Source organism: Podarcis erhardii, assembly GCF_964252035.2.
Source record: "Podarcis erhardii genome assembly, chromosome: 2".
Lineage (NCBI taxonomy): Eukaryota > Metazoa > Chordata > Lepidosauria > Squamata > Lacertidae > Podarcis > Podarcis erhardii.
Window position 1 is genome coordinate 121,969,363 of NC_138498.1, and position 13,276 is coordinate 121,982,638.

The 13,276-nt window shown below is 45.8% G+C and overlaps 2 protein-coding genes across 2 annotated transcripts in view; both read left to right on the top strand.

The window, feature by feature from the left end:
• Positions 1–13,276, top strand: part of LOC309335224 (vomeronasal type-2 receptor 26-like) — a gene marked incomplete at its 5' end in the record, with an annotated part of 182,495 nt that overhangs the window by 60,551 nt on the left and 108,668 nt on the right. The gene's annotated exons all lie outside the window — the stretch shown is intronic.
• The window catches only part of LOC309336492 (alpha-2-macroglobulin-like), a 65,095-nt gene that overhangs the window by 14,334 nt on the left and 37,485 nt on the right, over positions 1–13,276 (top strand). The window contains exons 9-18 of the mRNA XM_081852286.1: positions 640–754; positions 2,502–2,611; positions 2,913–3,074; positions 3,960–4,184; positions 6,597–6,660; positions 8,153–8,295; positions 8,854–9,003; positions 10,106–10,279; positions 11,439–11,508; positions 12,590–12,755. Of these exons, the coding sequence (XP_081708412.1) occupies positions 640–754; positions 2,502–2,611; positions 2,913–3,074; positions 3,960–4,184; positions 6,597–6,660; positions 8,153–8,295; positions 8,854–9,003; positions 10,106–10,279; positions 11,439–11,508; positions 12,590–12,755 (1,379 nt within the window). The remainder of the gene's footprint in view (positions 1–639; positions 755–2,501; positions 2,612–2,912; positions 3,075–3,959; positions 4,185–6,596; positions 6,661–8,152; positions 8,296–8,853; positions 9,004–10,105; positions 10,280–11,438; positions 11,509–12,589; positions 12,756–13,276) is intronic.

The window sequence follows — 13,276 nt, forward strand, 5'->3', positions numbered from 1 at the left end:
GTGGGTGGGGAGGGAGAGAGACTTTCAGCATCTATCTAAAGATGGGAAGGGAAAGATTTGGATAAATTTCCCAGAGAAAATTCCAGAGTTACAGTGCCACTGTCAACCAGGCTCTGTTGCTAGGACCCATCTATCAAATATCTGCTAACAACGGGCTAGAGAGCAGGTCCTCTGATGCCAAGCTGAAGACCCAGGCAGGTTCATATATTTCAAGGTAGTCCTTTAAAAAATCTGGTTCTGGGTCATTAAAGGCTTTAAAGGCTTACAGCAGCACTTCCACACTGTGGTGTTGCGGAGAGAGCCAGTTGGCTTGGGCAGTTGCAGAATTAGACCCAGAATGTGTTTCTGTCATGATTCAAACATGGGCAGGGCTGGAATTCGGAGTCAGCTTTGTTGTTTTTAGAATTTGTAAAGATGGTTTTATTGTTTAGCTGTTTCCAGAGTTTGAAACACTGGCATGGTTTGCAGAGCTTACGTTCTTGTGTTTTATCCTACTCTTATCTCGTAAACAGCTTCAGTGGCTTCTATGGTTTATAATTTCGTTTAATAGTAGTATAGCAATAATAACACTAGGACAGAAAAAAAAAGAAAGAAATTGTCGTTGTTAACAACTTTGCAAATCTTTGGCTTCCCAAATAGGCCGATGCAAACGGCTGCTTCTCTCAGGTGGTGAAAACGAAGGTTTTTCAGATGAAGAGGGATTCGTCTGAGATGAAACTTGAAGTGGAGGGCAAGATCGTTGAGGAAGGCACCGGTGGGTTTTGTGGAACAGAAGGGCTGGGTGTGCCGATCAGAACTGGGTTGGGGGCAGCGTGGCCACAGAAAGTCCATGTTGGGGCATGTGCAGATTGCCCATTCAGCACAACAGCAGGTTGTGCTGACCAGTGGCTGAACATTCACTTTCCATTCAGAAGGACCCAGGTTCAAGCAGTCAGCCTCGGACAGCTTTTTTCCAATCCTGAAGGCTGGCTAGAGAATCCTTTCTGGAACTCTGGAGAGCCTCTTCCAGTCAGTGTAGAGTCTGACTCGGTGCAAGGCAACTTTCTACATTCCTGTTTAAATAGAGGGTCATAGCTCAGGGTTAGAGCATCAGCCTCGCATGCGAAAAGATCGCCAGCTCAACATCTCCAGGCAGAGCTGGGAAATGTCCCTTTCCAGAAGCACTGTTACCAGCCAGTGTTGACAAAACTGGGCTTGATGGACCATGAATCTGACTTATTGTATTTTTTTATTTTTTGAAACAGAAATTTATTTATTTGATTTTCCATATTATAATTTACATTCACACCACAACCGATTATATAAAAAGCAAGATTCCCAAGAATCTCCTGGACTTCCCTCCTCCCCTTTGTGGATCTCATTGTTAAACTTTTCCTACTGCATCTTTTATAACAGTCCAGATTTTTATATCTCCATTATATCCATTGTTGTCGTTATATTACAAGTGTTATTGCAATCCCGCTAATGGTTTTAACTGTTTGCAATGGTTTTTAAGATAAATTATAAATTTCCCCCATTCCTTATTAAAAATTTGGTCTTCCTGATTTCTGATTTTTTCGGTCGTTTTTGCCATTTCAGCATAGTCCATCAACTGGATCTGCCATTCTCTTGCGTGGCGAGTTCCTGCCTCCCCCCCAGTGGAAATAAAGACATATGACACAAATATTAAGGTTAATGGGCTAAATAAGGCCACAACTTTATTGGTTACAGGTGATGAGTGGTATTGGCTTAGGCATTGGTCCTAACCAACTACAGTGGTGCCCCACTGATGCACATCAACTAGGAACTCCCCCAGGGTCACTGATAGGGGGTGTGCCTTAGGCCCTCACCTCCATAGGCTTTGGACAGGGCCATCCCCCCCCGAATCCTTTATCGGACTACCCTTCAATATGTGGGGCAGGTGATGGCACTTCGTCCCCTCTTCCAACTACAGAACAATACCAATGCCTAACCGCCAATACCAAGAAAGTTGTGGTTTGCTATGAGGTAGGCGAAAACCAAGTGGCCGGTGCCAAATTGCCAAGTGGAAATTTCCTACCAGGCCCCTCAACGGTGACCAACCAAAGTCCATAGCAAGGTCAAGGAACGAAAACCTTATAGGGCGGGAGGGTGGGAAAAACTAGAACAGCTGGCAGGCGGCAAAAGAGGGAGATCCTCAGCCGCGTCCTGCCTTAAATAGGGCAGGCCACGCCCCCAGAGCCAGCCGATTGGCTGGCCAGGGGATGACGCTGCTGGGAATCCCCCAATCGCGCGAGGCTCGGCCCGCAACTCCACCTCCTTCGAAGGGTGGAAGTGGCTTTCTGGTAAGGATTTTGTCTTCTTTCCATCTCTGGGCAAATAGCATCCACACAGCTGTCATCGCATACATAAACAGTCTTTTCTGTTCCCTTGGAATCTCAGCACCTAAAAGAAAAGCTTCTGGCTTTTTTGTAAATGAATCTAACTTATTGTAAGGCACCTCCTCACCTTTCCCACTAAATTTGTTGTTTCATTTTTCGCAGGGGTGGAACTGACCGGAAATGCTTTCTCCACAATTACTGCAACTCTCAGCACAGTTACCTTTGAAAAGGTGGACACTTACTACAAGCCTGGTATCCCACTTTTTGGGCAGGTATTATTATTATTATTATTATTATTATTATTATTATTATTAATAATAAATTGAATTGGTATACTACCCTATACCCATAGATTTCAGGGTGGTTCACAAGATAAAATAGCAATATAAAAACCACAAAACACATAATAAAACTAAAGACAACCCAATAATCCCCCTGTACAATGGAATTTAATGGAAAATGCAACTTAAGCTATTCTGAAATAAGACACTGCAGTGCTCCCAAAGTATTTGCCAATGTAGTTCCCTGTCGGAAATAAAAGTCTTTGCTGTGTATTGGCCTCTGCCCACCCAGGCGAAGCTCGTGGACGGTGCCAGTGTTCCGATGGCCAACAAAACCGTAGAGATCCGTGTTGATCAATCAGGACACAGAATCAACTACACAACTGACCACCAGGGGATTTTCCAGTTTTCCGTCAACACGACCGGCCTCACAGATAGTTCTATCAGGATCCAGGTGAGTGTTCCTGGGGACTGGAGGGGAAACAAGGGAGAGCTTTCACATTAACCAAGCCTGATGAGGAACAACTGAGGGAGTCGGGTATGTTTAGCCTGGAGAAGAGGAGACCGAGAGGAGATGAAAGAGCCATCTTCAGATATCTGAAGGACCATTGGCACATGGAAGATGGAGCCAGTTTGTTTGCTGCTGCTGCTCCAGAGGGTAGTTAGAAAGGAGATTCTGGCTAAACATTAGGAAGAAGGATAAGAGCTGTTTGACAGTGGAAGAGAGGACCCTGGAATGTGGTGGACTTCCCTTCCTTGGAGGTTTTTAAGCAGAGATCGGATGGTCACCTCTGCTGATCTCTTTAGAATCTTTGGGCATGATTTATCTTTTATCTGCTTCTTTGTTGATTTTAATTATTTTCTTCCAATGTTTTTAAATAGGTGGTTTTGATTTTATTTTTACTGTTGATTTCATTATTTTATTCTTTTGCTAAACTGTTTTGAGTGTGGGTTTTGTTTTTGTATTTTTTACAGTCAAGCGGTATGTGAATTTTATGAAATAAAGAAAATTATTACTGTCGTACCTTGGTTGTCGAATGGAATCCGTTCCGGAAATCCATCCGACTTCTGAAAACATTTGACAACCAAGATGCGGCTTCTGATTGGCTGCAGGAGCTTCCTGCAGCCAATTGGAAGCCGCATTGGACATTCGGCTTCCAAAGAACGTTCACAACCCGGAACACTCGCTTCCGGGTTTGCGGTGTTCGGGAGCCAAAACGTTCGACTCACAAGACGTTTGGGATCCAACTATGACTGTATTGCATTTTGTTGTACGCTAACGTCATTGAGGCATCCGTGCCTTTCCTCTCCCCTCTTTTTGTTTTTGTTTTTAAACCAGGCAATTTATAATTCAGGCTTGGTGTGCCATGAATGGGGCTGGCTCAGTCCCCATCACCAGGGCGCCTCTCATTCAGCCTCACGCTTTTATTCACCAAGCGAAAGCTACCTCCACATTGAGCCCGTTCCTGGGACTTTAAGCTGCGGTCATACTCAGCCAGTTCGAGTGCATTACAGCCTGAAGCCTGGGCTGGTGGAAGATAAGAAGATTCACTTTCACTACCTGGTAAGCCCAAATGGAGAGATCTTTGTTTCAGTGCCTTGGGCTAGAACAGTGAGGGACCACCCAGGGGGGCTGAATCTTAGGTCGTACAGCAGGGAAGAACCTCTGCCATTGATTAGTGCCATCGCTGTGTGTTGGTTGCTTCACATGCAAATAGGTCAGAGAGGAAGCTGGGCATTGGTCTGATAACTGTTGATAAGACGGGGTTAGGTGGCTTGGAGCTGAAACGATTGATATTATAGCAGCCATATTTGCCTTAGACATATGAAGTCCCTGACATTGTCAGGTGGGGCACTATGGGCAACTTCTGAGATTTGGTTCGCCTCTGCCAGGGGCTGAACCTTAGGGTGGCAGAGACTAGGGCTGCCATACTTCCAAAATTTCCCAGACCCAGCTGGGATTTAGGCCCCGAAAACAGTCTCTGGGTGGGAAATTGCTGAAATGTCTGGGAAAATCCAGACATATAGCAACTCATGTCGGAAGTGTAGATGCTGGCGAATTTCCTTTAAAATAACTCAAAACTTCATGGGTTTTTTTGGCCAAAAAAGCTGGATGGTGTGCCTGGATTTTCACTTTTTGAAATATGTCCTGGCAAAGTCCTTGCCCACAGAGGTTCTGCTCTCTTTCAGACATCCTTTAAAAAACTGCATTGTTCAAGCAAGCCCTTAGAACATGACGTTTTTCTTCTTCTACCAGTTAGCTTCTGTCAAAGCTTTTACTGTTCTTATCGTACTACTACTGTGTTCCTTGTGTTGTACCTCACCTTACTATATTGCCTATGGAAAATACATATTCCCAGAGTGTTTTTAGCAATCAAGCCCTCTTCCCAGAGAACTCTGAGGATTGTATCTCTAAAATGGGAATGGGGCTTTATCTTAATAGCTTGCAGCATGTGTAAAACCACGAGTTTTGTTAGGGGGACAGACCTTTCGTTGGGGGGGCGGCAGAATCTCAGCTAGTTATTTTATATTGACTTTTATTGATTTGGGTGGGCAGTTGCCCCTCCTTGCCGCCCCGGCTATGCTCATGGCTTTCAGCACCCTTAACAAACCAGTTTCCAGAATTCTTCAGGGGAAGCCACAGCTGTTTAAAGTGGTATGGAAACTGCTTTAAAGGTAAAGTGCAGATGGGGTCTCTTGTAAAACACAGCAGAGAGATCCTGAAGGAGGGCATGCTCCTAGTGGGGCATGCTCTAGTTATCTCCCGCTTGGACTACTGCAATGCGCTCTACGGGGGGCTGCCTTTGAAGGTGACCTAGAATTACAACGAATCAGGAATGCAGCAGCTAGACTGGTGATTGGGAGCGGCCACTGAGACCATACAACACCAGTCCTGAAAGACCTACATTGGCTCCCAGTACGTTTCCGAGCATGATTCAAAGTGTTGGTGTTGACCTTGAAAGCCCTAAATGGCCTTGGCCCAGTATACCTGAAGGAGCGTCTCCACCTCCATCGTCTAGCCTGGACACTGAGGTCCAGCTCTGAGGGCCTTCCACCCTCAGAGGGCCTTCTCGGTAGTGGCGCCCACCCTGCGGAATGCCCTCCCATCAGATGTCAAGGAAATAAAACAGCTATCTGACTTTTAGAAGACATCTGAAGGCAGCCCTGTTTAGGAAAGTTTTTAATGTTTGATGTTTTGTTGTGTTGAAAGCTGCCCAGAGTGGCTGGGGAGACCTGGCCAGATGGGCAGGGTATAAGTCATCATAAATTATTATTTGCGTGGCGAGTTCCCGACACCCCCCCCCCAATGGAAATAAAGACACATAGCACAATTATTAAGGTTGATGGGCTAAATAAGGCCACAACTTTATTGGTTACAGCAGTTACAGCTGACAGGCGGGGAAAGAGGGAGATCCCCGGCCGTGTCCTGCATTAAATAGGGCAGGCCACGCGCCCAGAGCCATCCAATTGGCTGGCCAGAGTGTGACGCAGCTGGGAATCCCCCCAATCGCGTGGGGCTGGCCTCCAGCTGCTGTGTGTGTGGTGGGGCTGTGAAGCCCGCAACCCCACCTCCTCTGTAGGGCGGAAGTGGCCTATATTATTATTATTATTATTATTATTATTATTATTATTATTATTATTGCAGTTAATCCTGGTTAATCAATGGAGGCTGGCCCATTAGGGCAAAATGGACACAACCTCACTACCCTCAGCCAGACCCCATCTACCTACCTTCTTCCTTAGAACCAGTCCAGGGCTTGTCACTGCTTGTCGCCTTCCTTCTGCTTAGTTTCAGTGTTGCCCTTAGTCACAGCATGGTAGAGTATGGGACAGATTTACAACCAGCAGTTTTGATCTGCCATTGCCTCTGTCGCCCCCTACTGTTGGGCTCCCCACGTTCCACCCTGCCAGTTGCAAGGGCCACTAGACGTTCGCCTCTTCCGCCCTCATCAGGGGTCTTCCTCCTTCCTTGCAGGTGATGGCTAAAGGGGGTGTCGTACATTCGGGGATCCATGTTCAGCCTGTGGAACATAGTGAAGGTAAATGCCACCTCCTTTCCATTTCTCTACTTGAATGCCAACCTGGTGGGAGTCAGCCACCTGCCATTTCCGTTCCAATTGAAATGGTGCAGTCCCACCTGGAATGGTTTTGCTGCTTCTCCTTCTGTCTGTTTTTAAAAATGCGCATTGTGTTGTTGTAACCCCCACACTCCTATCGGGCCTCACAAATAAATAAATGGTGAAGATTTGATGTTTTCTCCCCCCCCCCCCCCGCAAACAGTTTTTGATCTGGTCTTCCACTGAAATGAGGCTGCATTTTAAGTTGTACTTTAATCCTGTTTTTAAGTTGTATTTTAATCAATTGTTTTTATACCTGATGTTAGCCGCCCCGAGCCCGGTCTTGGCCAGGGAGGGCATGGTTTCTTACCCCCATCACCAGAAGCTTAAAGGTTTTAATTTATTCCATGGAACCGACTTAGCATCAATATTACACTCAAATATTACTGCCATTTGTTTGTTTTGCCATATATGCATTATTGTACTAATACTGGTTATTGGTGTTTAATCTGGCATGCAAGACAGTAAAGGTAAAGGTAAAGGGACCCCTGACCATTAGGTCCAGTCGTGACCAACTCTGAGGTTGCGGCGCTCATCTTGCTTTATTGGCCGAGGGAGCCGGCGTACAGCTTCCGGGTCATGTGGCCAGCATGACTAAGCTGCTTCTGGTGAACCAGAGCAGCACACAGAAACGCCGTTTACCTTCCTGCCGGAGTGGTACCTATTTATCTACTTGCACTTTGACGTGCTTTCGAACTGCTAGGTTGGCAGGCGCAGGGAACGAGCAATGGGAGCTCACCCCGTCACGGGGATTCGAACTGCCGACCTTCTGATCGGCAAGTCCTAAGCTCTGTGGTTTAACCCACAGCGCCACCCCTGTCCCTTTATGCAAGCAGTAGCCATAGATAATGAATTATTTTGCATATTGAAGTGCAAGGGGAAGTTATTGGGTTGTTTTTATTTTGATTATGTATTTTGTGGTTTTATATTCTTATTTTATCCTGTGAACCGCCCTGAGACCTGCAGGTATAGGGTGGTATATAAATTTAATATAAAAATAAAAAATAAAATAAACATAAACATAAACATAAACATAAAAAATAAGATGGGCCAGTGGCCCATCTTGTCCAGCATCTTATTCTCACAGTGGCCAACCAGAGGACAGTTACGGGAAGCTCACAAACAGGATTTGAACTCAAGAGCCCTCTCCCCTCCTGCTGCTTCCAGCTACTAGCATTCAGGAGCATCACTGCCTCGTTACAAGAAAATAACATGCTATGCAAATGCCCTCTAGAGTGTTGCTAGAGTTATGAGTGCCACATGGAACTGAGGGCTTTTGACTTCTGGTTCTCATGCCAACCCCTTCAATGTTTCCTTGTCTTGAGAGCTGAAGCTCGGGCAAAGAGACCACATTGGAATTAATTCTCGTAACCTCTCTCTCCTCTGCCTGCTTTTGTGATTCTCTGCTTACCAGCCAAAGGGGTATTCTCTCTGGACCTCCCTGTGGACGCAGACATTGCTCCCTTGGCCCGCTTGCTTCTGTACACAGTCCTGCCCAGCGGAGAACTTGTTGCTCACTCGGCAGACTTCCCTGTTGAAAAATGCTTCAGAAACAAGGTAAGGCTGTGGGGACTTTCTGAGGCCTGTTGGTTTCTGTTTCCCTCACTGAGCAGCAGCTGCAAGTCACAGGTCTATGTTTATCATTCCACAGTCCAGATACTGTTGGATTCCCTCGGGAAAGGGAGACGGGATGTGACTTTTCCTGTTTCCTTTGTACTGTCGGTTCTTTGTTGGAGTTGCTCTCTGCTTCTCCCAGAGACAAGATGTATATTTGTATGCTCTCTGCATAGAGTAGTAATAAAGCTTCGCGATGTAGCCATACCTGCCTCATCCTTTCGTTGCAGACTCTGGGTGTTTATACTCTGCTGGGCTCAAGCCAAGATGAGCCGTATCAGCTCGGAGGCCAATAGCTAGTTCGTTCTCCAGGACATCACCGAAGATGTCATTTTGTTCACCCAATAGAGCATCGCCTTTACTGGTTGGACCAGTAAATATCAGCTCGTTGGCAGTGGCAGAGGGCAACCCAATGAAACAAAACAAAAACAAAGAGGGATTATTTCATGCTGTTATGTACAGGAACAAATTCAACAAAGGCTTTTTTTTTTATGTGTCCAGGTGGAATTGTGGTTCACTGAGCCCAAAGGGCTCCCTGGCAGCCAAACTCGACTCGTTCTTGCATCCGCCAAAGACTCCCTCTGTGGCATCCATGCTGTTGACAAGAGCGTCTATCTCTTGAAACCCGAAGCTGAGCTCTCCCCTCAGACCGTGAGTCTCGAGCTGCCTTTAAAACTGTCTTCAGGTAGAACATTTCCAGAGCTATTTTCTCTCCTGCTCCACTATCACCCATACTGCCTCTTTGGTGCCATTCTTTCTACTATCATTACTATTATAATAATTATTTCAATTCATTACTCATCCTTCTTCTTAAGGTCCCAGGGAGGGCTACAACAATTAAAACACATATTTGATATTAAAACAATATATAGTGGTACCTCGGTTTTTTGAACGTCTCTGTTGACAAACGTTTTGGAATTCAAACGCTGTAAACCCAGAAGTAAATGCTTCCATTTTCGAACGTACCTCAGAAGTCGAACTTCTGAGGTGGCTTCCTGTTTGAGTTTTCCATACGTTTTGAGGCTTCCATATTTCAAACATTTCGGAAGTCGAACGGTCTTCTTGAACAGATTACGTTCAAAAACCAAGGCACCACCGTATTGCACAATATTTTTAAAAGGTTAAAACAACTTAAAATTACAAAAGAAAATAAGGTAGCAGAGGCAGAAACATCTGGGAAGCCAAACAAACTTTGGAGAAACAAGCAGTGGTTGGTTTGGTCAAATGTGGAACAGCCTGTGGTTAACTTGTGGTTTGTTAAACACACCATGGCTTCAGCTCAAACCAGGCCAATATAAGTCAGGCAGTTTGAACACCCTAAGGTGCTCTTGTACATACTTTACGTGGGAGTAAGTCCCAATGAACTTAGTGTGACTGAAATCTGAATAGACGTGTCCAAGATTGCACTGTAGGCTCCATATAAAAAGGCAAAGCATTATTTTGATTATAAGATGAGCTGAGGGTGAGGGATGAGTAGAACCGAAGAGCATTTCCACTTTTGAAAATGTGTGGGAAAACATGGAGCAGATCTAGTTCCCTGTACCAAAAGTCAGCAATAGATGGTGGCACCTGGAATCAATTTGGCAATGGTGTAGAATTATGTATCTACACAATTTGGCAATTAGTGTAGAATTTTCCCCTCCCCTTCCTAGATAGGACAAGTGCTGGGTATAAAGGACTGGGGGATGAGCACCAGTATCGGAAGTATCGAAGCATTTTGGGTCATGCTGAATTGTGACTACATCATTTTCAGATTTATGACTTGCTTCCTGTGAAGAACCTCAAAGGCTATCCACATGATAACCCTCATTTGAACGAAATGGCCACTCGTCCCTGTGAGACAAGGAAAACAATTATTGTGGGTGGCATCCGCTACAGCCCTGATTCTTATACTTACGGTGAAGGGGACGCCTATGAAATTCTCAAGGTGAGCACTAAAGGTCACTGAAATACAGTGGTACCTCGGTTTCTGATCGTCTCCGTTGACAAACGTTTCGGAATTTGAACGCTGGAACATGACCTTGCCGACAAAGGTCCGTATAGTTAAAGCTATAGTTTTCCAAGTAGTGATGTATGGAAGTGAGAGCTGGACCATAAAGAAGGCTGATCGCCAAAGAATGGGTGCTTTTGAATTATGGTGGTGGAGGAGACTCTTGAGAGTCCTATGGACTGCAAGAAGATCAAACGCATCCATTCTTAAGGAAATCAGCCCTGAGTGCTCACTGGAAGGACAGATCGTGAAGCTGAGGCTCCAATACTTTGGTCACCTCATGAGAAGAGAAGACTCCCTGGAAAAGACCCTGATGTTGGGAAAGATGGAGGGCCCAAGGAGAAGGGGACGACAGAGGACAAGATGGTTGGATAGTGTTGTCGAAGCTACCAGCATGAGTTTGACCAAACTGTGGGAGGCAGTGGAAGACAGGAGTGCCTGGTGTGCTCTGGTCCATGGGGTCACGAAGAGTCGGACACGACTAAAAGACTAAACAACAACAACAATATATTGCCACTTCTGGGGTTGGGGTTTTTTCTACTCAAAACATTTCAATGACTGTGGCAAAGCACTGGACATTCTAGCTAGCTAGAAAGAGAGAAAGAGCGAGTCAGAATTCCACCTCACTACCATGCCTCTGAGGGACGTGGGTGGCGCTGTGGGTTGAACCACAGAGCCTAGGGCTTGCCGATCAGAAGGTCGGCAGTTCAAATCCCCGCAATAGGGTGAGCTCCCGTTGCTCGGTCCCTGCTCCTGCCTACCTAGCGGTTCGAATGCACGTCAAAGTGCAAGTAGATAAATAGGTACCGCTCTGGCGGAAAGGTAAACGGCGTTTCCGTGTGCTGCTCTGATTCACCAGAAGCGGCTTAGTCATGCTGGCCACATGACCTGGAAACTGTACGCCGGCTCCCTCGGCCAATAAAGCGAAATGAGCGCTGCAACCCCAGAGTCGGCCACGACTGGAGCTAACGATCAGCGGTTCCTTTACCTTTTCACCATGACTCCATATCAAACCTTTTGATGTACAAAATCCCCACCCCCACCCCGTCTATGCACTATAAAATGTTTCATAATGGCTCCTTGGCTTTTTTTACAGGACTTTGGCTTGAAAGTTTTCACGAGCACCAAGATACACAAGCCTCAGATATGCCAAGCCCAAAGACATAGTAAGAACTGGAACTGGGATGAGGGGGCCGAACTGCAATGATGATTAAAATACACTGGTCTTGCTATGTAAAGCCCTGCGCAGCTTGAGATCAGGCTCTCTGAACGATCACCTTGCCGTTTCTATCACTGTTTTCCAGATTTAAAGTTTTCACTGTATATATTTTAACTGTATCTTGTTAAGGGTGCAGAGAGGTGGCCCCTATTCCCCACGCAGACGTACAGTTCACAGGGAGGGGGGTGTAACAGTAAACCCCTCTTCACAGGGAACACTAGGAAGCTCTGCGAGGGGAATAAGGATCTCAGAATGCTTAACAAACTACACTTCCCAGGAGGCTGTGGGGTGGGGTGGAGGCACCATGGCTGTTTAAAGTGCTTCACGCATAAACTAACATGTTTTCATAACCTTCCGGGACCTTAGGGGTGAAGGGTAGGCAATAAATTAAATCAAAATAACAACATGCATCACAATCATTAAGCAGTATGAATTATAAATTAAATAATTGATCATTATCAGTAGTGGTACACTGGTACCTCGGTTTTCCAATGTAATCCATTCCGGAAGACCGTTCAGCTTCTGAAACGTTCGAAAACTGAGACGCAAAGGGCGTTCTGCAATTTCAATTGAGGAAATTGAGGAAAAAGCACTCAGCGGAATCCATTCGACTTCCAAGGCACGTTCAAAAATGGAAGCGTTTACTTCTTGGTTCTCGGCGTTCGAAAACTGAAACGTTAAGCTTCCGAGATGCTCGAAAATCAAGGTACCATTGCACTGATCGTTTTGTTAGTTATTATTATTTCTTAATTTTTATTTTAACACTGGGAGGTAGGCGCTAAGTAGTGGCACAGAGCTGAATCACACATTCATGTTCCATCTGACAGAAAAATGAAGGGATGGCCAACATGACTGCGTAGGAAGGATGCCTCCCGTGCTTTTTAGCGGCGATAAGCGTGCGCAAGTCACTGCGCAGTTCAGAAGTCGGAACAGAGCTTGAGTGGATAGCTGTGGGCAATTTCCCCCTGAAAGACTGGCAATGTGTTTTGACACCAATTAATAATGTAAATAATATCCTCTCCTCTTAGCTTCCTTTCAACCTCAAGCTGGCTATGAATCAAGATATGCCCAGCCGATGGCGTATGTTAGTAGTAGTGCTGGTGCTGGTGGTGTCTTCCTCGATTCCTCTGAAGCTACGAAGCCTGCCAGGAGTTTCTTCCCTGAGACGTGGCTGTGGCAACTGGTCGTATTGGAGTAAGTGGTATTAAGTAGTGGGTTGACAAAGCAGACGACACAGAGATTCCTCCAAGTGGTTCTTTATAAGTAAGCTGGAACTGAACTGAACAGCAAACAGCTCAGCCGGCCTGCTTTTATAGGCAGCCGGCTGTCAACATTGTAACAACAACACCCCAGGGTTTCCCGCCTAAATTAACTGATGTGGACCTGAGTGAAAACTATCTACAGTATCCCCCTGCTGGCCCAGGGTGAAACTTCACTACATAACACCCCTCCCCACCGAGATAAGGCATTAGTTACAATCATAGTGGTTCCGTTATATACAGCAATACCCTTATTGGTTTCAGTAAGGCACATAAACATATTAATTGACCCTATTCACCATACAGCTTTACATGTGCAGTTCGTCCGGTGAACATAGTCTTTTAAATCAGCCGGGCACTTGGAAACCCTGCCAGTCCGCCAAGGGCCAGTACCAGAGTCCGGGTGGCCGCCCGATTCTGGCTGCGACCAAATGTGGCTTTGAGCCCGAGTTCCCT